Source organism: Heterodontus francisci, chromosome 8 (assembly GCF_036365525.1).
Source record: "Heterodontus francisci isolate sHetFra1 chromosome 8, sHetFra1.hap1, whole genome shotgun sequence".
In the NCBI taxonomy this organism is placed as follows: Eukaryota; Metazoa; Chordata; class Chondrichthyes; order Heterodontiformes; family Heterodontidae; genus Heterodontus; species Heterodontus francisci.
The window spans coordinates 25,012,126-25,039,459 of record NC_090378.1 but is presented as its reverse complement, the minus strand read 5'-3'; the positions used below and the strand labels follow the sequence as shown (position 1 = coordinate 25,039,459).

General features: G+C 41.7%; 1 protein-coding gene across 5 annotated transcripts in view; it reads left to right on the top strand.

The window, feature by feature from the left end:
• The window catches only part of LOC137372706 (rho GTPase-activating protein 29-like), a 122,169-nt gene that overhangs the window by 37,999 nt on the left and 56,836 nt on the right, over positions 1 to 27,334 (top strand). For 4 of the 5 annotated variants that reach the window (XM_068036823.1, XM_068036825.1, XM_068036821.1 and 1 more), the window contains exons 4-13: positions 8,529 to 8,622; positions 10,318 to 10,390; positions 11,367 to 11,427; positions 17,259 to 17,396; positions 24,517 to 24,581; positions 25,026 to 25,136; positions 25,806 to 25,886; positions 26,038 to 26,226; positions 26,662 to 26,799; positions 26,986 to 27,176. In XM_068036823.1, coding sequence (XP_067892924.1) covers positions 8,529 to 8,622; positions 10,318 to 10,390; positions 11,367 to 11,427; positions 17,259 to 17,396; positions 24,517 to 24,581; positions 25,026 to 25,136; positions 25,806 to 25,886; positions 26,038 to 26,226; positions 26,662 to 26,799; positions 26,986 to 27,176 — 1,141 coding nt within the window. Of the gene's footprint in view, positions 1 to 8,528; positions 8,623 to 10,317; positions 10,391 to 11,366; positions 11,428 to 12,676; positions 12,991 to 17,258; positions 17,397 to 24,516; positions 24,582 to 25,025; positions 25,137 to 25,805; positions 25,887 to 26,037; positions 26,227 to 26,661; positions 26,800 to 26,985; positions 27,177 to 27,334 lie in introns of those variants that run through there. The other variant, XM_068036826.1, reaches the window with a different exon arrangement.

Below are 27,334 nucleotides of genomic sequence, written 5' to 3'. Positions count from 1 at the left end.
CAGCAGCACTTGGGGAAAGGAAAGGACTTGCATTTACATGGTGTCTTCCATGTCCACAAAAAGCAGGTCAAATCCAATCTGGCCAATTACTGCCCCATCAGACTACTCTTGATCATCAAAGTGATTGAAGCTATCTTCAGCAATGCTGTCAAGTCGCATTATACAGCAATAACCTGCTCTCCAATGCTCAGTTTGGGTTCTGCCAGGGCCACTCAGCTCCAGACCTCATCACAGCCTTGGCTCAAACATGGACAAAAGAACTGAATTAAAGAGGCGAAGTGAGAGTGACAGCCCTTGACATCAAGGCAGCATTTGACAGAGTATGGCATCAAGGAGCCCTAGTGAAATATAAATTGATGGGAATCAGAAGGAAAACTCTCCACTGGTTGGAGTCATGCCTATTGCAAAGCAAGGTGTTTGTGGTTGTTGGTAGCTATACATTTAAACCCTAGGACATTGCTGAAGGAGTTTCTTGGGGTAGTGTCCTAGACCCAACTAACCTCAGCTGCTTCATCAGTGACCCTCCCTCCATCATAAAGTCAGAAGTGGGGATGTTCACTGATTCTGAAAACTGTGCATTTGCGACTCTTCAGATACTGAAGCAGTCCCTCTCCACATGCAGTGAAACTTGGGCTGAGAAGTGACAATTAACATTTGCACCACACAAGTGCCAGGAAGTGACCATCTCCAATAAGAGAGAATCTAACCATTTTCCCTGACATTCAATGGCATGACCAACACTGAATTCCCACAGCAACATCCTGGGGGTTACCAAACTGAACTGGATGAGCAATATAAATACTGTGGCTACAAGAGCAGGTCAGAGGCTGGGAATTCTGTGGCAAGTGACTCCCCAAAGCCTGTCCACAATGCACAAATCAGGAGTGTGATGGAATACTCCATTTGCCTGGATGAGTGCAGTTCCAACAACACTCAAGAAGCTCAACACCATCCAGGACAAAGCAGCCCGCTTGATTGCCTCATTCACCATCTTCAGCATTCACTCCCTTCACCACCGGTGCACAGTGGCAGCAGGGTGTACCTCTACAAGCTGCACTGCAGCAACAAGTCATACATCATCCTGACTTGGAACTGTATTGCAATTCCTTCACTGTCGCTGGGTCAAAAACCTGGAACTCCCTCCCTAAGAGCACTGTGGGTGTACCTACACCAGATGGACTGCAGCAGTTCAAGAAGGCTGCTCGCCACCACCTTTTTCTAAGGCAGTTGGGGGTGGGCAACAAATGCTGCTCTTGCCAATGATGCTCTCATCCCATGAAAGAATAAAAATGTCATCAGGCTGCCCTAAAATACTAGTAGCCAATAAAGTACTTTTGAAGCGCAATCTGTATTGTACTATACCAAACAATGGCAGCTAGTTTGTGCACAGTGAGGCCCCACAAGCAGCAGTGAGGGAATAGCCAGATAATATATTTTTGCTGGTGTTGGTTGAAGACTAAATGTCAAATAGTGCATGGTATCTTTTACATTCACCTGAGAGATCAGATATCTCATCCAAAAGATGGTATTTCCAATGGTATGATTAGTAATGCACTGAACTTTCAGCCCAGATTATAGAATTGTAGAAATGTTAAGGCACAGAAGGAGGCCATTCAGCCTGTTGTGTCTGCGCCGGCTGAAAAATCTCGCCGCCCAATCCAATCCCACCTTCTAGCACCTGGTCCATAGGCCTTGCAGGTTACACCACTTCTGGTGCATGTCGTGGTACCTTTTTAAATGAGTTGAGGGGTTCTGGCTCCACCACTATTCCTGGCGGTGAATTCCAGACACCCACAACCTTCTGGGTGAAAAGGTTTTTCCTCATGTCCCCTCTAATCCTTTTACCAATAACCTTAAATCTGTCCCCCTGGTAATTGACCTCTCCGCCAGGGGAAACAGCTCTTTCCTGTCTACTCTATCTAGGCCCCTCATAATTTTGTGCACCTCAATTAAGTCACTCCTCAGCCTTCTCTGTTCCAAGGAAAACAACCCTATCCGAGCCAAGCTTTCCTCATTGCAGCTACTTTCAAGCCCTGGCAACATTCTTGTAAATCTCCTCTGTATTCTCTCCAGAACAATTATGTCCTTCCTGTAATGTGGTGACCAGAACTGTATGCAATACTCCAGCTGTGGCATAACCAGCGTTTTATACAGTTGCAGTATTATATCCCTGCTTTTGTATTCTATACTTCAACCAATAAAAGAAAACATTCCATATGCCTTCTTCACTCTATCTAAATGTCCTGCCAACTTCAGGGACCTGTGGACATGCACTCCAAGGTGTCTCACTTCTTCTTCTACCCCTCTCAATACCCTCCTGTTTATTGTGTATTGCCTCACTTTGTTTGCCCTCCCCAAATGCATTACCTCACACTTCTCTGGATTGAATTCCATTTGCTGCTTTTCCACCCACTCAACCAAACCATTGATATTCTGGAGCCTGCAGCTATCGTCTTCACTATCAACTACATGACTAATTTTTGTGTCATCAGCAAATTTCCCAATCCTGGCTCCCACATTTAAGTCCAAATCATTAATATATACCACAAACAGCAAGGGACCCAACACTGAGCCCTGTGGAACGGCACTGGAAGCCGCTTTCCATTTGCAGATACATCCATCAACTACTACCCTTTGTTTCCGGTCACTGATCCAATTTTGGATCCATCCTGCCACATTCCCTTGTATCCCTTGGGCTTTCATTTCTCTGACCAGTCTGCCATGTGGGACCTTGTCAAATGCCTTACTAAAATCCATGTAGACCACATCCACTGCACTACCCTAATCAATCTTCCTTGTTCCTTCCTCAAAAAACTCAATTAAGTTAGTAAGACATGAGCGTCCCTTAACAAATCTATGCTGACTATCCCTGATTAATCTGTGCCTTTCTAAGTAACAGTTTATCCTGTCCCTCAGAATTGATTCTAATAATTTACCCACCACTGAGGTTAGACTGACCGGCCTATAATTATTTAGCCTATCCCTCGTACCCATTTTAAACAATGGTATAACGTTCGCAGACCTCCAATCCTCTGGCACCTCGCCCGTATCCAGTGAGGATTTGAAGATGATACTCAACACATCCGCTGTTTCCTCCCTGGCTTCCTTTAACAACCTGGGATGCAATCCATCCGGCTCTGGCAATTTATCCACTTTCAAGGATGTCAGACCCTCTAATACTTCCACTCTGATCATGCTAATCGTATCTAATATTTCACACTCCTCTTTTACTACAATGTCTACATCAACCCTCTCCTTTTATGAAGACAGAGACAAAAAACACATTAAGAACCCTGCCCACATCTTCTGTATCCACGCAGAAGTTCCCTTGTATATTGCTGATGAGCCCTACCCTTTCCTTAGTTATCCTCTTGCTCTGAATGTATTGATAAAATATCTTTGGGTTTTCCTTGATTTTTGCCTGCCAATTTTTCATGTCCTCTCTTTGCTTTTCTAATTTCCTTTTTTACTTCACCCCTGCACTTTCTATACTCCTCTAAGCTTTCTCAAGTATTAAGTTATTTTGTGATCGTCATAAGCTTTCTTTTTCTGCTTTAACTTGCCCTGTAAGCCTCTAGATAACCAGGGGGCTCTAGATTTGGCAGTACTACCCTTTATCTTTGTGGGGACATGCCTATACCTGTAGAATCTCACTTTTGAATGCCTCCCACTGGCTTGCCACTGATTTTCCTTCAAGTAGCTGTATCCAGTCTACTTTTGCCAGATCACCCCTCAGTTTCATAAAATTTGCCTTCCCCCAATTTAGAACTTTTACTCCTGTTTTATCTTTGTCCTTTTCCATGATTATGCTAAAACTAGCTGTATTATGGTCACTGTCTCCAAAATGGTCACCCGCTGCTACTTCATCTTCTTGCCCAGCTTCATTACCGAAGGCTAAATCTAGAATTGCGCCCCATCTCGTTGGGCTTGTTACATGCTGGCTAAAATAGTTCTCTTGAATACAGTTCAAGAATTTTGTGCACTCTGTGCTCTTCACACAGTTTGTATCCCAGTTGATATTAGGGTAGTTGTTTTCAAGTTGTGTTCAGGTTTCTTGTAGTAGCAATTCCTGTGGGTTAGTTGCCAGACCAAGAATTGGCAGTGCACACATCTGATCACATAAGTGGAACTAGGAAGTGAAATTGGCCAGAGGCCTTCGTTATCATGAAATAGGCAAGCTGCCAGTGCTGCTTCCATTATCAACTGGCAATTTGTCCAATCTGGGGCTTGATTATCCAGCATTCCTAATGATGTTAAAGACATCCAGCATCTCTTAAAGGGAGATGCACTTTGCCTACAGGCAACTGGAAGGCAACTCCGGAGATAGCAGAATGATGCTTCAAGGACCCCATGTGTTATGGATTGCAATGAAGGCCCTGATTGAGGAGGTCAACAGGAGAAATAATGTGCTCTTCCTATCGAGCAGCAGGAAGATATCCTGCCCAACCTCTTGGCAGCAGTGAGCCAACTGCCAGGGGACATCCGTGCCATGAGTATCGCACCATGGGTCTGACTGCAATGCTAAAAGAAGTTTAATGACCTTGCCCAGGGATACTAAGGTAAAACTCCTGACTCCTATCTCTCATAACCCTGTAATATCTAAAATACTAACTTTCCCTTCCCCCATTACCAGCACTCTTCTCCGTTCACTGAAGCACATTATGCTTCACACATCTCTTCACTATTATGCCTTCCTCTCAACTCTGCCTCCCTTCATACAGCAGAACCATTATTCAACTTTGAAACAACCTTTTAAAGCATCTTCTCTCGCTCTCCTGCAAGCTCTTTTGCTCGATCTCGCACATTTGTTGCCCATCCCTAATTGCCCTTGTCGTATTGCTTAGCTACTACTAACCTTTTTTTATTTCTTGCAGGCAAAGCTAGTGAATACTAGTGGAGGGCAGGAGGAGAAAAAGCATCTATTCAGGTCCTCTTTCCCCAATCAAGGAGGAAGTAATGCAGATTGTGGGGGCAGGTCGCATCAGGGGTTTTGCAAGTGGCAAAGCTGAAAGAATGCGTCCTACGCTGTCCTGAAATAACAGGACACAATGCATGACCAAGTGTAACTCCCTCCAGCAGCCGCTCCCCTGTATCTGCTTATCCTTAGCACTAAAAGCTAATCATTGCCCTTCTCTTCATTTGCAGTTTAACGAAATATAGAACAGCCAGAGGCAGTGGAGGAGATAAAAAGAATCAGTCAAGCTGGTACAGCATCACTCAACCTTACATTAGCAAGCACCAGCTCAGAGACTGGTACTACATATACATTAAAGGACAAGCTTAGAGGGTTTTGCACTGGGCGATTCACCAAACACTGGAGCATGGGCAGAGGGTGTGGGCCAATCCATCCAGGCAGCTTGTCGAAGAGAGAATTTGTATCTTAGCACTGCTGCAGAAGCACAGTTGAAGATCTCGAGGGCAAAGCCTACAGACTCAATAATTCCTACTCGAGTGCACTGGGCAACCTGCCAGAGAGAGTGTGCACAGAGCTTGGAGGAGTTCAGCTCTGGATTATGTGGGATTGTCCAGCATGCATTCAGACCATGCAGACGATTGTAGGAAGTGAATGATGGAGTCACCAGTGGCAGTTTTGTTGGGAGCTCAGACTGCTACCATTTTGGCTCTGGGGTCTAACATCTCCTCAACTTTCACTCCATGAAGTAGAGCATAGATAGTGGGCTTCCAGAGCATCACTACAGACAGACGCTCTGTTCTCACACTGACTGAGCATTTGGAGTGTAGAGATGCAGCCCCGTAATGAGAGGCTCATGCTGTCCCTTCTCCGGATGATAGCCTGACTGCTCCTCTGTTAGAGTTTGACCCCGTGCCTTTGTTGCTTCCACATAGCTAGTTGGCCCAGACTGCCCTGGACATACCAACACAGCAGTCTGTAGCTGACTCTCAAGGCCCAGAGCTGCGATGCCACTTACTGTGGCCAAATTAAGTGCCTCCAGTGAATGATTATCAGCCTTTCACCTCCCAGGCTCCTGCGACAGGGGAACTATCTGCAAGGAACCCTAAAAAATGTAAGCAAGCACAAAGGCCAGGCACTATGGGATTGTGCTAGGGCAATTTTACTTCAATATTAAGAGGAGGAAGAAGTTGTAAATCTACAATATGTGCAATTTGAAGAGATTATATTTGCTTTGTACTGATATTTGTCTTCATAATCATAGTTCTGAGAGAGGAAGACCAATGAAGTAGAAGTGTTGAGGTATTCAGAAGATTGGTAACAAGAGTGGGTCAAATGTTGAGACTGTTGGTGTACTGGTTTGCAGAGGAAAATCTCTAAAATAACTTGGGTTGTAGCTCTGGCAGCTGATGGTGCTGCTTACCTTGGTCTTCCTCATCCCCTATTCATCTTGCTCCTGCACTATTTCCTCCTGTGGTGCTTCACCCCTGTGAGTGGCATAGTTGTGTAGCATGCAGCAAACCACTACAAATCTGGAGACTTGCTCACGGCTATACTGCATGGATCTTTCCACACACTCAAACCATTGTTTGAGGACACCTATGTTTGTTCAGTGAGAACTTTGGTTTGACTATGATTTTCATTCTATCTGCACTCCATGTCTGTGTCTGTTGGAAGTTATAAACCAAAATCAAGCCTTTGGCCTCTACGTGGATGAAACTTGCATACATTTTTATTACTAACTTGCTTCAAAGTTTAGTGACTTTAAGAATTCTGTCCTTTTTTGTGTGCTACATTTTTAAATGTTTGTATTCCTGTGCCCTCATTTTGGCAAAGTTGATATTGTCTGTCTTGCTGGTAAATGAGCGATTTTAGGTTTGAGGTAAAGAAATAAGACTTGATCATTTCTCAATAGTATTTTTGCAACTTTGATTTACTTGCACTTAGCCAACAATCAGATATGGGTAACAGCAGATAATCAGTCATTTGAGCCAGTTGTGTTTTCTGCTCTGCATACAGGCAAACTTTTTCAGGTATGATACCCAAAATGTGACACTTTAGGTGTGAAGCTTCTGAGATCATTAGAAAAGTGTGATGCATTGGACAAAGCACTTGATGCAAGATTTTTTGAATTTGTATGTAGATAGAAGATATGATTTCTAAAAGCCTCTTTTTTTTTTTTAAAAAAAAGTACTGTTTGTATTAATGTAATAGGTCTGTAATCCATTGCAGTCATGCTCCTCCATTTACACCAGAAACATGGAACAAAGCAAAGTGGGAATAGGCCAAGAATAGGGCAGACTTGGTGAATGATGTTCCAGAAGTGGTATCTGAAATCCATAAACCACTGCTGGTAATTTTGTGTGTACTCTAAATATATTTTAAAAGAAAACTGGGTGTGGTTATGTTTATGAATTTGGCCAAAGATTCTATGCTACTCAGGAAGTTATGGAAAAATTTGCAGGGAGTTGCTGGAAGCTTTGGATGTCTGCTAAATAAGTTTTGGCAGTTGTGAAGATGTGACAAAATATCTAACCACAAATTACAGTTTTCCCTTTAAAAAAAAAAAATTCAAATTGAAGTTGTTTTTCAGGCGTAATGCTTATGCTTGTAGCTTAGATTGCACACATCTGAATAAAAACTGCAGGAAGTTTGTTTCCTTAAAGCAAAACTTGTTGAGATCAAAGGACTAAAAGCAAAAACTTCTAACAGAAGCCTTCCTGCTGCAGGAAAAAAAAGTCTCCCAGTTTACTTATTCTGCAGTTTGACTGGTAACATTTGTAAGTGAGGTGCCAAATTAGGAGTTTTGGCAACAGCTTTTACGATCCACCTGAGCTCTTTACAGTGAACCATTATTGCATAATTATTAATGAAATGAGATTGAGCAAATAAGCTCTTGTGTAGTTTACTAAGGGTAAGTGATTTATGAAGGCGAGTGAGTATTCAGGCAATTTGTGGTACATTTTTGAGTTTTATTCCAAACTTCAAAGTTTGCTCTTCCTGTGGGGTAGTAGGGGGAGAGGAAGGAAGTAAGCATTAGATTGTAGTAGCCAGCTCCTGTGGATGTGAGGTCTTTACAGTAAATTTTTATACAGGTTTATAGACCTGAAGAATCTTTCTTTCCCTACAGCATTGCCTTTTGTTCAGTAATGATTGCATTGTAGATCCTTCAGAGGAAGTTAATTAAAGAGTACTTGGTTGTGCTTATTTACATTACTGTTCACCCATTAGTGTGTTCAGTGACACAGGAAACTGGTGCCTTGACAAGATTGCAGTCCTAATTTCAGTATGACAGAAGTTCCGAGTGGATCTGAGCATTTTACTTATTCTTGGAGGAAGAATGATTTGTGCATTTTATCAGTGGATTTTGTTATAACTGTGTTGGTATGATCCACTTAGTTATATATTCTCTTTTTGATAGGTTTTTTTGTTGAGACTCTCCATGAAGTTACAGTAAGCTAATTTTGTAGATGCATATTTAAAGTTGAAAATGCTTCAGTGCTTATTTAATTGGTGTATGTTCAGTGAGGTTGATTGGTTAGTCTTTACTGTATATTCATGGAATGAATGTTAATAGTTACCTTGTACTGTTATAATGAACTATATTTCCCCTCAGGTGCAAACTACAATGAAGTAAATGAAGACAAAAGAGAGCATTTCAGTGAAATATTTGCTTCTATTGACACTTTGGCATTCACATTTGGTAATGTGTAAGTAAAACAACCTTTAGTGTAGGTTTGACTTTCCTTTTCTAACCTGTGTGTACCTATTTATGGATATTTTAGGCTCAAATAATGTTGATAAAGCTGAAATAATGTCTGAAAGTATGTTTTTTAAAAAAAAAAATAATTAAAATGAAAAATCTCATTGCATCAGTTGTCTCATTTAACTGTTCAGGTTAGCAGTTGTGTTTTTCCGCTGCTTCTCATCTCCTACTTCCATTTTTTTTGTTCTGTCAGTTCTTGTTAGAATGTAGGTCCACGAGCATTAATAGCCCTGCAGTCATTTCCCGAAGTATAATGTGAACTTATACTGTGAATCTCAGCAGGCTATTCAGCTACTGCAGTCAAACCCAATCCTGTGCTCAGGCTACATCTGCTTATGAGCACTTTACAACTAGTCACTGGTTAGTGATTAGCAATGTAAACCCCAACTGTTTTTTTTTTTTCAACCCATCCTTATGTCTCGTCAATTGTAGTAGCCTAATCACTATCGAGGTTAAAACATAAAACCAATTCAGCACAGACTGCAAAATGAACCTGGAGCCTTATGTCCTGTAAGATTTAATGCTGTGCGTGGCGCTTTTATCCACTAAACTATTAAGGCAACTGCATTTCTGTGTTTTTAAGAGGGTTTAGACATGGAAATTGCAAATGAGCATCAGGTGAAATTGATGCTTCAATGTTAAAGGTGACATTTTGTGTACTTTTTGTTTTCTAGGATTACTAGAACCTTTTGAAGTACCTTTTTCATGAGCTACTATGAGAATAAATTTGTTTTTTCAGTCTCTTTTATGAAACACAATTTGTGCTTAACGTGAATAGTAAAGCAAATGTTATAACCAGAGCATCAAAGCTCAAAGGATTTTTTTGCAAGAATATCCTCACTTTCATTTTGATTTTATATCTGCATTTTGTAACTGCCTTAGGGTTGTTGCTTTACCATATCCTGTTTATAGCTGCAAATTTAAAATGGCTGGGTCATGCAACAAATCCTCTGGTAGCTTAGAGCTGTAGTTAAACCACACAGAATGTGAGCAGTCTAATTTTAAAATTTCCAATTACTGAAAAAAGCACTCTGGTTTTGTAAATGTATTTAGTTCCAAACGTAGGCTGTAGATTACCATTGTTGGCACTTGGTTTGTGTAATGTATTAGTGCTATTGTGCCACTCTTAATTCAATGTTTCCAAAACTGTCTCTACCAGGGACATACTTTATCTCACCCTAGTATTATATTGCTCAAATTGCTCTCTGGCATCCCAACTTTAGAATGCCCAAAACTATATTCATAATGAATCTTCACTTTAAAGAGTGTAATATGAAAATATTACATCATGCCATACACATGCACACCTTTCTTTTAATTCTTTCAGCATCACTGATTAGAGAAGTGAAATTTGGAATTGTGGAGGTGTCCAAAGTATTTGAAAAGTATAACTGACGCTGAGCAGTTTAGCTGAAAATATAAAAGGGAATACTTGAGGGTGCTGTATAAAACTCTAAAAGGGAGCATGATTAAAATTTTGTCTCGCACTTTGTTGTGTACTGCTTTGCAAGATATATTATGTAGTTGTATAAGTTACTGACTTTTTCAGAAGCAAGGGAATGAAGAAAATTGAAAGTCTGCTTAAAGAACTAAGGAAAATATAACTCAAATCTTTTAATCAAACAATTTTAACTTGCAGCATTTCAGACTTTCTCATGGGGGACGTGGACTATAGTTCATCTATGGGACTCCCGCTGAATGGGAGAAGCCGCGTAAGTTCACAATAACTAGAAGCAGTTGTGATCCACAGTTGATATAGGACGTGATGCTGACATTCGTTTGCTAAATCAAAAGTGGCATGTTTATAGGATTATAGAATCTTAAAGCACCAAAGGCAGCCTCTTGGTCCATCATACTACTTTTGAAAGAGCTACCTAATTAGTCTGACTTCACTGCTCATTCCCTTTTAGTCCTGCAATTTTCTCCCCTTCAAGTATATATCCAGTTCTCTTTGAAAGTTACTGTTAAATCTGTTTTCACCACCTTTCCAGGTAGTGAATTCCAGATCATAACTTGCTGTGTGTTTTGTTTTAACTCATCATCTCACCTCTGGCTCCTTTGCCAATTACTTTTATAGCGGTCTCTGCTGGTTACCTGCCACTGGAAACAGTTTCTCCTTATTTACTCTATCAAATACAATGCTTCTATTAAATCTCCCCTTGACCACCTCTGCTCAAAGGAGAACCATTCCAATTTCTCTAGGCAACAGACCTGTCCTGATTGGAGCATGATCAGAAAGCACTTTCAGATATTGACTGTGTTTATTGCACTGTACTGGCATATACACGCCACTTTCTATGAAGTTTGGTTAGCATACTTCAGCCCAAAAGATACGTATGTACGTAATGTGTATGCTGAATGTGTAATTGTTGCTTGAGCATTTATTAGATAACCCATGTCCATTGTTTACATCATACCTGATGCAGAAACTAAAATTTGATTCAACTTGATGGCTTGGTATTGTTTTTGCATACTTATTTTCATACTGTTTATATGTCATACATCTATTACAGGCTTAAGGAACACTTGTTAAAGGAGCTTTAGCTGTTAAATGAAAAACTATTTAAAACTTGCCTGCTGACAGATGGTTCTGTTAATTTGGACTTTGACTGTTCAAATATGAAGTGCTTCTTCTCAGCTCTGTAAAATTAGTGATGATGACTAATTTCTTTCTTTTTAATTTAAAAGTCTTATGAAAATCTGTCTGTGGGATCTGGAGGATCAATTCAGGAAAAGGATGACCTACAAGGTACCAATTAGTTTTTTTTTTTTAAAAACTTTTAAAATCTAATATTCCAAGAAGTTTTATTTTCCATGTACAAATTGGCTACCACATTTCCTACATTACAATAGTGAATACACTTTAAAAGATATTTAATTGACCATTTGGAATGTCCTGTGGCTGTGAAAGGCAGTACATAAATACTAGTTTTCTTTCTTTCACCCCCACAATATCTGTTCTTGCAAATCTATTAGAAATTTTCACTTCACTGTTATGATCCTGTGATAAAGAAAAAAAAAAAGCACTTATAAGTTTGGGGTCTACCAAGTGCTTGGTGCTTGAGATGGTTCCAATTTATTTTTTTTCCTCCTATTCACACCTCTTCAGAATTCAGTTCAATTAGACCATCTTTATCGATCGCGTGAGGAGGAGTTGAGTGCAGTAAAACACATGTTCATTCGGAGCTAAATTGGCTGATGGAGTTGTTGCCTTGGAACCTTCTGCAAGTTTTGGTTACCTAATCGTGACCCATGGCTCCAGTGCCTGGATCAGGACCATATGGCCACTATCTGTCACTGAGATTATCCTGAGCACAATATAGATTCCGTATGTGCATCTTGCAATAACAGCGCCTTCATCATATCTCATCTTGAGTCCATTGGCTGCAATCCAGGAGTGACATCCTGGATCAAATGGATTTTGCTATCTGCCATCCTCTCTTTCTAGCCTGCTCTTTCCCCACCATGCAGTTGGCCGAAAAATTCATATCGGACAATTACTATATTGCAACCCATAGCAATCTCATCCAGAACATGTGAGCCATACTGGATGCAGCAGGATTTTGGATAGGCCCCATTTAGCCACTCCTGGTGGTGGTTTAGGTGCAAGCATACACTTCAATGAAATCACTCAGCATCTACCAAGAAGTCAAAGCTTAAGCAGTGCTTGGATCAAGAAGTTGTATGCACGATTCCATCCTAGATGTGGATAGTTTCCTGTCGGGTTCAAGTATTAATTTGTTTACTCTCCACCAAAATTAATTTGCTCAGATTCCTTTTCTTGATGGACATCTTAAAGGCACTGTATAATATATTATTGGCTGTTGAAAACATTGTGCATTAGTCTATCATGGTGATCTTCAGCCACATGTTAGGACAATTATCCAAATGTTGCTTCATGTGTCTTGGGACCTCTTTTAGGTTTTCCCCAGACTGGCAATGGAGAACGGTGGGGTTGCTGTTTGCAGGCAAGAAAATATTAAAGCAGATTTTATTTGCTTACATATCATAATTTTAAAGCATTCCCTGTATTGACACTCCCTTTAACTGGACCTGGATTTCAAGGGCCCATAGATGGATGGTTATTTTCTCTTTCAACAGTTTGGTCAGGTTACAAAACATCCCCTCCAAGGATTTTATGAGTAAGAAGACAGAATGAGGAAACCTGCTGTTCCCTCTACCCCCGCCCCAGTGATTTAATTTCATTTCACCCCTTGGATGCAAGTGAAGAGCCATATTTGATCATTCCACGGAGAGTAAATGTTCATTTCTTTGGATGGACAGGACGAATAGTAAGAGAAGACTGCACATGGTATGTTCTGAGATTAACATTTATTTAAGCACGCTGAGCTTGAACCTGACCCCTGGGTAGACATAAAAGATTCTATGGTACTTTTCACATCCTGACCACTCAACTTATCCCTCAACTAGCACCATTAAAATTAATTGGTCATTTATCTGTCACTTTTGCTGTGTGCAAATTGGCCATAGTTCCCTATATTTTTATAGCGACTACACTAAAGTACTATATTGGCTGTACGGGAAATTTTGAGATTGTGAAAGGCGCCATATAAATTCAAGTTCTTTCGTTTTAAGATGTACAATGATTTGATATGCATCACTGGTGTATCGGGGACCCAATCACAGCAAGATACACTAGATACCGTTTTCTTCCTCCAACTGCCACCAGGTGTCAGCCAGTATGCAGTTCTATAATTTTCTAAGTGATGACTTGCCTGAAAACAAACTAATTTGAGTTGGTTAGATAGGTTCAGCTAAAACAAATGAGAAACTTTGGAATACCAAATCAGTTAGCTCAGATCATCATGAGGCTATTAAAATAATGCGCTGTTGGCAGACAGAATAGTGAAGTATAAGGTTAGAATTCTATATGAATAGATTTGCTGTCTGAGGTGCAAAAGGTTGGAGGCACAGTAAGTCGTGTAGATGGGAGCAGGAAATTACAAAGGGACACATACAGACCAGGTGACAGTAAAGAAAACTATGGCAGTGGAATTCAGTGTGAGGAAAAGTGTGGTTATCTACTTTGGATTTGAGAAAGGTAAATTGGAATATTTTCTGAACAGCAAGAGCCTAGGAGCTGTGGTAGAGCCAAGGGATTTGGGTGTCAATAGGACCAATGTCCTCACAGAGAGGTTCACTATTGTGATTGGGGAGGGTTTATACTAAATTGGCAAGGGGATGGGCACCAGCATATAGAAGTTGAAGAATAAAGTGCATAAAGAAGTGAGTGTTGGTTAATACTAGAGAAGGTAAGAGTACCATATTAGATAGGAGCAGACTAAGAAAGACTACGAGGAATACAAGGACAAGAATGTATGAATGTAAATGCACAAAGTATGGTGAATAAGGTTGGTGAGCTACAAGCACAAATAGCTTTGTGGGAATATGATGAAGTGGCAATATCAGAAAGGTAGCTTAAAAATGAAGAGTGGGTGTTTAATATTCAGGGATACAAAGTGTTCAGAAAAGATGGGGAAGGAAAAAAAGAGGTGGGGTGGCAGTACTGATTAGGGAATACATTGTAGTGTTAGAAAGAGAGGATATCCTTGAGGGGGCAAGGACAAAATCAATTTGGTTCGAGTTGAGAAGCAAAAAGGGGATGATCATGTTCCGGGTATTCTATTCTAAATCGTGAGAGAGATGGAGGAGCAAATCTGCAGGGAAATCAGATATGCAAGAACAATAGAGTGATGATATTGGACTTTTATTACCCAAATAGCGATTGGGATAATGTTATAGTAAAGGGTAAAGAGTAGGAGGAATTTCTGAAATGTGTTAAGGAGAACTTCCTTGGTCAGTATATTTTGTTCCAGCAAGGAAGGAGGCATTGCTTGACCTGGTGCTGGGAAATGAGGTGGACTAAGAATGATCATATCATGAGGTTTAGATAAGGCATGAAGAACAGCAAGGAACAATCTAAAGTAGAACTTCTAAATTGGAAAAGGGCTAACTTCAATGGGATGAGAGGGGATCTAGCTAGGGTAAAATTGAACCAAAGACTGACAGGAAAAACAGTAATGGAACAACGGATGAACTTTGAGGATATGTTTCATGTACAGGCTAGGTACATTCCAACGAGGGTGAAAGGTAGGGGAACCAAAGGCAGGGCTCCTTGGATGATGAGGGAGATGATGAATATGATGAAAAAACAAGAGGGTGTATGATGTATGCCGGGTGAATTCTTCAAGCAAGAACCGGGCCAGGCCAAATATAATAAGTTGAGAAGGGAAATGAAGAGGAAAATAAGACTGGCAAAGAGAGAATATGGGAGTAGAATGGCAGTTAACATAAAAGGGAACCCAAAAATGTTCTATCCGCATGTATAGTAAGTCAGTAATAAGAGGCTGCGTGGTGCCTATTGGGGACAAAGAGGGTAATATATGCTTCGAGGTGCAGGACAAGGCTTAGAATACTTAATGAGTACTTTGTATCGGTGTTTATTAAGGAGGAGGGTGCTGACAAAATATTGGTAGAGGTAATGGATGGGGTGAGAATTGATAGGCAGGATGTACTGGAAAGGCTGGCTATGCTTAGTGGATAAGTCACCTGGTCTGGATGGCTGGCATCCCAGAATACTGAAGGGAGTGGGAGTGGAGATAGCAGAAGGGCGTGCCATAATCTTACAATCTTCCCTAGATATAGGAGAGGTGCCAAAGGATTGGAGAATGGCAAATGTGACCCCCTTATTCAAGAAAGGGTGTGAGGACATTCTTCGTAACTACAGGCCGGTCAGTTTAGCATCCGTAGTAGGAAAGGATTTAGAAACAATAATGGGGAAAAAAAATCAGCAGGCACTTGAAGTTTGAATTAATTAAGGAGAGCAAGCACAGATTTGTAAAAAACAGATCTTGCTTGACTAATTTTTTAATGAAGTAACAAAAGGTTGATGAAGTGAAAGCAATGGATGTTTTCTGTTTAACAAAGCGCAAGACAAAGTATCACATAAAAGGCTGGTTAACAAAATCATGGAATAGAAGGATCAGTGTCAGCTTGGATAAAAAATTGACTTAAGGACAGAAAACATATACATGACAAATATATATTATACATAGAGAAAACAGTTAATGTATAAATAGTATATACATTGCATGCCTTAATGAAATGCAAGCTTTACATAAGGAGATGACTATCATCTAGGAACTTAACTATATAATTGCCTTATTTTGCAGGCTGAGCAGCCAATGGGCTGGATTTTGTTGAGCTCCTGATGTCTGGCTCCATGGTGGGAGTGGGGTAGGGAGGGGGCCGGAAGATCGCAACAACAGAGGCCTGCCACGGAGCCCGACGCCTGGATTGCTAGGCCCGATCTTCCTGGCGACAGCAAGACTCTGTGGCAGCCTCGGCGACAGGATCCAGCTTTAAATACTGAAATTAATTTTATGCATACATTTTCAATCTAATTCCACACTATTTTACCGTCTGATCCGGATCTTTAGTGCGACAGGCAGCCCTTGCACGCCTTCACTTTCCCGTCCAGGGAAAGCGAATGCCACCAAGGTGGGGAAGGGGGGATCAGAGCATTTTTAATGTGGTGGGGGGGGGGGGGGTGCAGAAGGGGTGACCTCTGCACTTTGTGCATTTGTGGGGGAGAAGAGGGCAATTTCAGTGTATTGGGGGGGGAAAGTCCAAACATTTATTTTTAGTGGTGGGGGGGGAAAGTCCAAACATTTAGTTTTGGTGGTGGGGGGAAAGTCCAAACATTTATTTTTGGTGGGGGGGGGGGGGCAACTCTGCATTCTCTGAGCAGGGTTGGTAGCCCTTTAAAAATGGCGCTAGCGCCCGCGCAGAAACCGCTATCTCCATTCATGGTATTGCTGAGGCTGCCCCCACTATGTGATTTGGTTGGGGGGGGGTTTGGGAGCGGGGAGAGAGGGCTGCCAGTCTGTATGTTTAAATGAATCGCCACGTTGAAGATCATGGTGGCATCCGGGCCACCATTTCTTTTGTCCGCTGCCAGCAGCAGGAAAACAATATCCAGCCCAATGAGTGTAAAATATTTTACACTGCCAGTAATGCAGAAGATTAATTTGCAGGTATTTTCCTTCCTACTCCATTCTCTTTCCTGCCCCATCTCTACAGTACCAACATATTATTTAGTGTCACCTTGCATTAAGGCATATTTCAAGGTCACAGTAGCTTTTCAGTCCAGACATTGTGATTTGTTGCTGGAACCTAGTGACGGAAGTAGGCCATTTAGTCCCTCAAGTCTATACTGTCATTCAGTGAGATCATGGCTGATCGATGACTGAGCTCCGTATTCATGCCTTTGCCCCATATTCCTGAATACCTTTGATCCCAAAGATTTGTGTCTCAGGCTTAAAAATAACAATTCATGGAGCATCAATTGCAGAAGGGCTCCAAGCTTTGTATGTAGAAGTGTTTCCAAATTTCATTTCTGAAAAACCTAGCTCTGATTTTTTGACAATTTTCCCCTAGTCCTGGACTCTAAAACCAGTGGAAATAGGGTAGATAGAAACCATCTGTTCCCCTCAATATTTTGAAAAACTTGATTAATTTCTCATCCTCATTACATTATATTTCACTTTCTTTTTTCAGGGGCTCTCCGAGCAGAAGAGGTTGACAACATGTTGCTTAAAAATGACAGTGGGATAGAGTCGGCTCTAATGTATGCAAAAACTTGGTCAAAATATACCAAAGATATTCTAGCCTGGCTGGAAAAACGGCTCAATCTGGGTAAGTTCTTCACTGTACTGCCTTAATTATCAAAATGAATGTACAATGATTCAGACATGAATATAGGAGGTATGATCAGTAAGTTCACAGATGACACGAAAATTGGTGGTGTCATAAATAGTGAGGAGGAAAGCCTTAGATTACAGGACAATATAGATGGGCTGGTAAGATGGGCAGAGCAGTGGCACATGGAATTTAATCCCGAGAAGTGTGAGGTGATGCATTTTGGGAGGACGAACAAGGCAAGGGAATATATAATGGGTGGTAAGACCTTAGAAAGTACAGAGGGTTGGAGGGACCTTGGTGTATTTGTCCATAGATCACAGAAGGCAGCAGCACAGGTAGATAAGGTGGTTAGGAAGGCATATGGGATACTTGCCTTTATTCACCGAGGCATAGAATATAAGAGCAGGGAGGTTATGATGGAGCTGTATAAGACGCTAGTTACTCCACAGCTGGAGTACTGTGTACAGTTCTGGTTGCCACACTATAAGAAGGATGTGATTGCAGTGGAGAGGGTGCAGAGGAGATTCACCAGGATGTTGCCTGGGCTGGAGCATTTCGGCTATGAAGAGATACTGAAAAGACTAGGGTTGTCTTCCTTGAAGTGGAGAAGGCTAAGGGGAGACCTGATAAAGGTATACAAAGGTAATGGGCAGGAGGTTTAGAGGGGATTTGAGGAAAAAATTTTCACCCAGAGGGTGGTTGGAATCTGGAACACATTGCCTGAAGGGGTGGTAGAGGTGGCAACCCTCACAACATTTAAGAAGTATTTAGATGAGCACTTGAAACACCAAGGCTACGGGCCAAGTGCTGGAAAATGGGATCAGAATAGATAAGTGCTCGATGGCCAGCACGGACACAGTGGGCCGAAGGGCCGGTTTCTGTGCTGTAAAACTGATTCTATGACCAATTGTAAATCTTTTGCCTGAATTATGCTACAGTATCAATGTTCCTAATGTCACTTACACATTCAGTAACTTTATTGCAGAAATAAATGGCAGCTTACCTAATTTGTACATGTGCATGGTTGTTTATATTTGGTGCCATTTTAGAACTTCATTGCTTTTGTATAATACTGGCTAATTGTTTAACCTTCTGCATTCGAGTTACTCAGGCTACAAAATTATTCATGAGGTGATGTAATTGTTTATCAAAAATCATAGAATGATGCAAAACAGAAGGACATGAGGCCCATCATACCTGATCTGGCTCTTTGAGAAGGCTGTCCAATTAGTCCCACTCCCTGCTTTTTCTCCATAGCCCTGAACAATTTGTACTTCAAGTATTTATCCCATCCCTTTTGAAAGTTATTATTGAATCTGCTTCCTCCATCATTTCAGGTAGCATATTCTAGATCATTGTAACTCACTGCATGAAAGGTGTTTTTCCTCATTTTGGACAACATAAAGTTGGTCCTGCTCTTGTCTGCTAAAATGATGCTGGAATGCAAAACTAACTCCTGGTTGCTTTTCCCTACTGCAAACCATCTTTTTAAACTCTTCTCCTCTGTCTCCTCCATTCTCGCAGGGACAAATTTCCTCTAAGGTTCCCTGCTGCCCTGGCCCTGAACTTGTATCTTTCTTTAGATTCTCTTCTATTCCTTTCATGCCCTTTCATCCTCATCTTATCCATGAGACCCACCTCCTGCTATCTTGACTCTTTTCCCACTAAACTGCTGACCACCCAGCTTCCCTTCCTGAACTATCTGATAATGGTTCTCTTTCCTCAGTTATTGACTCCTCTCCTTCAAATCTGCCATCACCTCTCAAGAAAAACCATCCCTTGACACCTCCGTCCTTGTAAACTACCATCCCATTTCCAACCACTCTTTATTCTCAAGTCCTTGAACATGTCACTGTTCCCTGCACCCCATCTCCCCCCTCCCCATCCAAATCTGTGCCTGTTTTTCCCAGAACTCCATATTTGAATCCTTCCAATCCAGGTTCCATCCCTGTCACACTACTGGAACAGCTCTTAACAGACTATGTGACTGTGACAAAGGTACATAATCTCCCCTTCATCCTTCTCGACCTCTTAAACCTTTGACATGGTTGAACAGATGATCCTGCTCCAACGCTTCTCCATCGTCATCCAGCTGGATGGGACTGCACTCGCCTGGTTCCTTCTCGATCTAATTGTAGCCAGAGAATCACCTGCAATAGCTTCTCTTCCTGCTCCTGCAAAATCTGTCCTTGGCCCCCTCCATTTTTTCTATGTGGAGCCTCTCAGCGACATCATCCAAAAAGGTACATTATTTTCCACATGTACTTTGTCTACATGCAGCTGTACCTCATCATCACTTCTCTGAACCCCACCATTGTATGTAAATTGGCAGACAGCTTGTCTGACATCCAGTACCAGGTGAGCAGAAATTTCGTCCAACTAATAACTGCTTCAATCTTCCCAGTAGTCTTTGGTCCCTGCTGCAAACTCTGATATTGAGCTACTGACTACATCCCTCTCCCTAACAATTATCTTGAGGCCATACCAGACTATTCGCAGCTTTGGTGTCATATTTGACCCTGACATGAGCTTCCAACCACATGCCAGTGCCATCACTCAAGAATGCCTGTTTCCCCCTCTGTAACCTTGACAGAGTCCGCCCCTGCCTCAGCTCATGTGCTGTTGAAACCCTCATCCATGCCTTTGCTACCTCTAGACTTAACTATTTCAATGACTCCTGGCCGGCCGTCTGCACTCTACCCTCCTTAAACCTGGCATCATCCAAAACTCTGCGGCGCGTGCCCTGACTCGCACCAGTTCCCGTTCGCCCATTATCCCTGTGCTTGCTGATCTACATTGACTGAATCACAATTAAGCAACACCTCAATTTTAAAATTCTCATGCTTAATTTCAATTCTCTTCATAACCTCACCCCTCCCTATCTCTGTAATTGCCTCCAGACCACAACCCTTCGAGATACCTGTATTCCTCTAATTCTGGTCCCTTGAGCATTCTCGATTTTTAATTGTTCCACCATCGGTGGCTGAGCTGTCCACTGCCTGGGCTGTAAGTTCAGGAATTTCCTTTCTAAACCCCTCACCCTCTCTAAAATAAAAGCAAAATTTTTTTTTTGTTCGTTTGGGGGATGTGGGCGATGCTAGCCAGGCCAGCATTTATTGCCCATCCCTAATTGTCCTTGAGAAGGTGGTGGTGCGCTGCTGCCTTGAATCACTGCAGTCCATGTGAGGTAGGTACACCCACAGTGCTGTTAGGAAGGGAGTTCCAGGATTTTGACCCAGCGACAGTGAAGGAACGGCGATATAGTTCCCAGTCAAGATGGTGTGTGACTTGGAGGGGAACTTGCAGGTGGAGGTGTTCCCATGCATTTGCTGCCCTTGTCCTTCTAGTTGGTAGAGGTCGCGGGTTTGGAAGGTGCTGTCTACAGAGCCTTGGTGCGTTGTTGCAGTGCATCTTTTAGATGGTACACACTGCTGCCACTGTGCGTCGGTGGTACAGGGAGTGAATGTTTGTAAATGGGGTGCCAATCAAGCGGGCTGCTTTGTCTTGGATGGTGTCGAGCTTCTTCAGTGTTGTTGGAGCTGCACCCATCCAGGCAAGTGGAGAGTATTCCATCACACTCCTGACTTGTGCCTTGTAGATGGTGGACAGGCTTTGGGGAGTCAGGAGGCGAGTTACTCGCCTCAGGATTCCTAGCCTCTGACTGCTCTTGTAGCCACTGTATTTATATGCCTACCCCAGTTCAGTTTCTGGTCAATGGTAGCCCCTAGGATGTTGATAGTGCGGGATTCAGCGATGGTAATGCCATTGAATGTCAAAGGGAGATGGTTAGGTTCTCTCTTGATTGAGATGGTCATTGCCCACCACTTGTGTGGTGCGAATGTTACTTGCCACTTATCATCCCATGCCTGGATGTTGTTCAGTTCTTGCTGCATATGGACATGGGCTGCTTCAGCAACTGAGGAGTCACAAATGATGCTGAGCATTGTGCAATCATCAGCGAACATCCCCACTTCTGACTTTATGATGGAGGGAAGGTCATTGATGAAGCAGCTGAAGGTGTTGTGCCTAGGACACTACCCTGAGGAACTCCTGAAGTGATGTCCTGGGATTGAGATTATTGACCTCCAACAACCACAACCATCATCTTTGTACTAGGTATGACTCCAACCAGCGGAGAGTTTTCTCCCGATTCCCATTGACTCCTGTTTTGCTCGGGCTCCTTGATGCCATACTCGTTCAAATGCTGCCTTGATGTCAAGGGCAGTCACTCTCACCTCACCTCACCTCTCGAGTTCAGCTCTTTTGTCCATGTTTGGACTTAGGCTGTCAGGATTTGAGTGGCCCTGGCAGAACCCAAACTGAGCGTCAGAGAGCAGGTTATTGCTGAGCAAGTGCCGCTTGATAGCACTGTTGTGACCCCTACGTCACTTTGCAGGTGATTGGGAATAGACTGATGGGGCGGTAATTGGCCGGGTCGGATTTGTCCTGCCTTTTGTGCACAGGACATACCTGGGCAATTTTCCACATTGCTGGGTAGATGCCAGTGTTGTAGCTGTACTGGAGCAGCTTGGTCATGGGCAGGGCTAGTTCTGGAGCACAAAGCTTCAGTACTATTGCGGAATGTTGTCAGGGCCCGTAGTCTTTGCAGTATCTAGTGCCTTCAGCTGTTCCTTGATATCAAGTGGAGTAAATCAAATTGGCTGAAGACTGGCATCTGTGATGCTGGGATCTCAAGAGGAGGCCGAGATGGATCATGCGCTCTGCACTTCTGGCTGAAGACGGATGTAAATGCTTCAGCCTTGTCTTATGCACTAATGTGCTGGGCTCCCTCATCATTGAGGATGAAGATATTTGTGGAGCCTCCTCCTCCTGCCAGCTGTTTTAATTGTCGACCACCATTCACGATTGGGTGTGGCAGGACTGCAGAGCTTCGATCTGATCCAGTGGTTCTGGGATCGCTTAACATGCTGCTTCTGCCGTTTGACATGCAAGTAGTCATGTGCTGTAGCTTCACCAGGCTGACACCTCATTTTGAGGTATGCCTGGTGCTGCTCCTGGCATGCCCTCCTGCACTCTTTGTTGAACCAGAGTTGGTGCCCCTCTTGATGGTAATGTTAGAGCAGGGGATATGCCGGGCCATAAAGGTTACAGATTATTGTTGAATACAGTTCTGCTGCTGCTGATGGCCCATAGCGCCTCATGGATGCCCAGTTTTGCATTGCTAGAAATCTGTTCGAAATCTGTCCCATTCAGCACGGTGGTAGTGCTGCACAACATGAAGGAGGGTACCCTCAGTGTGAAGTTTCCACAAGGACTGTGCGGTGGTGACTCCTGCCTATACTGAAGAGATGCATCTGCGACAGGTAGATTGATGAGGACGGTTAAGTAGGTTTTTCCCTCTTATTGGTTCCCTCACCACTTGCTGCAGACCCAGTCTAGCAGCTGTATCCTTTAGGGCTCGGTCAGTAGTGGTGCTACTGTGCCACTCCTGGTGGACCCACCCAGAGTACATTTTGTGCTCTTGCTACCCTCAGTGCTATTTCCAGTAGGTGTTCAACATGGAGAAGCACTGATTTTTCAGCTAAGGCGGGGCAGTAGGTGGTAATCAGTAGGAGGTTTCCTTGCCCGTGTTTGACCTGATGCCATGAGACTTCATGGGGTGTGGAGTCAATGTTGAGGACTCCCAGGGCAACTCCCTCCTAACTGTATACCACTGTGCTGACACCTCTGGTGGGTCTGTCCTGCCGGTGGGACAGGACATACCAGGGATGGTGATGTCTGGGACCTTGTCTGCAATGTATGATTCTGTAAATATGACTGTCAGGCTGTTGCTTGACTAGTTTGTGGGACAGCCCTCCCAATTTTGGCACAAGCCTCCAGATGTTATTAAGGAGGACTTTGCAGGGTCAACAGGGCAGGGTTTCATGGTTGCCACTAGACTAGCTTTTAATTCCAGATTTATTAATTAAATTCAAATGCCATCATCTGCCATGGTGGGATTCAAGCCCATGTCCCCAGAATATTAGCGTGGGCCTCTAGATTACTAGTCCAGTGACATTACTACTAGGCCACCGCCTCCCCTGCGGATGTTGGAAATCTGAAATAAAAACAAAGTGCTGGCTTTCATTTATTAGTCCATGCTTTTCCAAGTGCTAATTAATTTTGTCCTGGATTGTTCTGATAGCTTCCTCACCTCTGACATTAGACAGACTGAACTGTAGTTGTTGAGTTTAGGTGTGGAGTGCTGAATTCAGAGGGGCACTAGAAGGGTGTTTAATTTTTTAAAAAAAATAGTTATGAAACCAGAAATTCAGGGGTATACCTATCAGGAGATGATGAACAGACTGTGTCTCTTTTCTCTTGAAAAGCTGGGGCTGAGGGGTAACTTAATACACAGGGCTTTAAAATTATTAACAGTTTTGATAGAGTAGATGCAGAGATTATGTTTCCACTTGTGGGGAAGAGCAAAACTAGAGACCAAGAAATCTCATGGGGAATTCAGAAGAAATGTCTTTACCCAGAGAGTGGTGAGAAGGTGAAACTCGCTACTACAGGGTGTGGTTGAAGTGACTAGTATAGGTGTATTTAAAGGGAGGTTAGGTAAGCATGTGAGGGAGAAGCGAACAGTGGGGTGTGCTGTTGGCATTAAATGAGGAAAAATGGAAGGAGGTTCGAATGGAGCATAAATACCTGCATGGACTAGTTGGGCTGAATGGCCTGTTTCTGTACTGTATATTTTATCTAATCCCTCTGCCTTTTTTTTAAAAACATTTTTGTGACATTTGCAATCCTGCAGTCCTCTCTCATATCTGAGAATTGGAAGATTTTGACCAGAGCCTCTGAAATTTTCACTCTTGTTTCCCTGCACCACCAAGGATGCATCCCATCTGGACTGAATGACATTCCTTCATTTGAGTGCTACCAGCTTTTTTTTTATATATATTTTTATCTTGTCTGGTTTCTGTACTACATTCTTTTTATTGCGACACTGGCAGCATCCTTGCAAAGCACTCATTTAGTACCTCAGTCATGCTCTCTGCCTCTTCAAGAAGATCTTTTTGGTCCCTAATTGACCCCACCCTTCCTTTGACTGTCCTATTACTATTTATGTAAGAAATATATTTCTAACCAATTTTTTTTTAAACTTATCCAGATATGGAATATGCAAGAAGCTTTTCAAAATTGGCAGAGTCAGCTAAGACATATATAGGACAACAGGTAAATATCATAACATCTAATGTTAGGGAATGTATTATTTCTTCAAGTATTGTTGCAAAATGAGCTGTTTTAGCAAGTTATCAACTTCCATTTTATCCTGAAGCATTTGCCTGCCATTTACAGACAAAAGTGGGGGTGGGGAGGAGGGCATAGATTCACGATAAGGTAAATAAATAGCAATTCAGATCAAATTTCTTGAGTGAATGGGCAGCCGATAAATACATGCAAGAAATTACTGGACTAGGAGGGGCAGTTGAACAGGAGATTTTTAAGTGGCGTCAAAAGGAAAATAGATCAGTTCTTGCATTAATACAGATTTATGGTTATTAAATTTTATAATTGATAAAGCTACCTCCTAGGAAAAAATATAATTGGGTGAGGAGGCTAGATGGGTTAATGGTCTTCTGACCAAAATATGTTAATATTTTTATTTTTTTTTAACAGGTACACATGCCATTTCAATCAGTGTACGTGTCTGCTTTTGAATATGATGTTGAGTATAGTCAGGCTCTTCTTCAAACTGGAGCAGGCCTCCAATCAAATAAATTTATTCAGGTGCGATTTTTGTATGTTTTGTATTTCTTTTGCCAAATCCTTTTTGCCTAATCTCACTGCAGAGAACGGATATAATTTCACTACTGCAAATACAAATTTACTTGTATTTCATGATACCAGTTGCCTTGAAATACAAACTCATGGGGAGTTTGCAGTCACTGAATACTGACTCATAAGTTTTGTTTTGAGTTTGTTTCCTAATTACCTTGTTGGTTCTTCCTGGGCTTATCAAACCATTGCGTATTCTCTGTAATTTTGGGAATGTATGATTTTTGTTTTATTTTTGTCTCCCCTTTCTTTCTGTACTTTTTGGCATCCACATGCCATTCCTTGAGTATGCAGCCAAGTGATCTGCCCAAAGGCGTACAGTAATAGTATGGGAAGTGAGCAGTTTCTTTTTCCCCTCCTTCCTGTTTACCACCTCATCCATGTAGTTTAATTAAGATTAAGCATGTATTCTATAGGAGAATTACGTGTGCAAAATTATCATCTTGGCTTGTATAGCCTTGAATGTGGGATTATTTCAGATGCATATATCATTTGAAATTGCAGTTTGACTCTTGAAATATGATCATCCAAATCCGTTGTGGTGTTAACATTTTTTTATAAATCAAAAGGGTTGTCAACTATTGTATAAAATGGCACTTTTGTTATTGAATGTGTTTGCAGCCACTTTTGTTGCGAAGAAATGAACTGGATAAGCAGCGTAAAGAAATTAAAGAGCAGTGGCAGCGAGAGCAAAGAAAAATGGTACTATGTTCTACACGCTCTTTAAGATGAGCTTTAACCTGTCTAGAACTACAGATTTTAAAACTTAAATCTGCTGTACTTATTCACCATTAATTTTTTTTGAAAAAATGCACTTCCTGTAAATATTAAGATCCTTTTATGTACTTGACAGCATGAGGCAGAAACATCCCATAGGAAAGCAAATCTATTGTATATCCAGCGCCAAGAAGAATATGAGAAGGCAAGGTCTTCTACAATTCGAGCAGAAGAGGAACATTTGACTTTAAGTAGTGGGCTAACTGGAAATTACAACAGACACCTTGAAAAAAAAAGAAAACTGGAAGAAGATGCTTCACAAAAAGTAACTTTTTAAGCTATTTTAAAACCTACAGGATGTTTTCTCCCAGAGTAAAAGCAACCACTTTTTTGTAGCTCGTTTTAAGAATGCTGCATGTTTTAACACAATTTAAGGATGTAGACTGAAGATTTGAATTATGTGCTTCAAAATTTAACTAACCCAGCTGCATAAACAGCACTGTGCCAAACATATAATGTGTTGCCACCAGTTTGATGATTAAAATGTTAACTGATCCATCATTCTGTACAGTAATAGTACATGCACAGTCGTTAAGGTGTAGAATGAAGATTTCATCCAAATGTCCATAATTTAAATATCCTAGTGTTAAAATTGTCTGTAGGGTGATTTTTACCTTTAATGGTTCAATTACTTTAACATTAGGACAATAATGGCTGGATCCATGCAGAATTTACAACTTTTAAAATATCTGTTTTGCAGGCTGAAGAAGCAGAAGAACATTTCAAAGCTTCTATATTGGATGCCAATGAAAAACGAAGCAATATGGAAAACATCAAGAGTGATATACTGACACAACTACGTGAGCTAGTCTACCAGTGTGATCTCACCTTAAAATCAGTAAGACTGTGTTCTGCAAGTCATGCTTGCATAGTTATAACATATGAAATAGTTTCAGCTTAAGAGACTAGAATTGCTAAGTTTATATAAATCATTTGGTTACATTTATAAACATGGAAATTTAGGTTGCCATACTACTATATTTTTCAGGAAATACTTCAATAAAAATAATTGACTCTTTTTCAGGTGACAGTCAACTTGTTTCAGATGCAGCATGCCCAAGTGGTCTCCCTTCCTGTTAACTATCAATCTCTTTGTGAAAATACCAAGTTATATGAGCCTGGGCAACAGTATTCAGAATTCGTCAAAAGTTTGCCAAAGGAGGAAGTTCCTATGGAGCCATACTTATTTCACTTTTCGGTTTCAGCAAATGGAGGGTAAGTGCATTGGGTGCTAGTCTTAAAGTTGAGGGAAGAACATAATATAAACAGGAGCAGAGGTAGACCATATGGCCCATCGAAGCTGCTCTGCCATTCAATACAATCCTGGCTGTTCTTTGGCTTCAAGTCCTCTTTCCTGTCCATTCCCCATATCC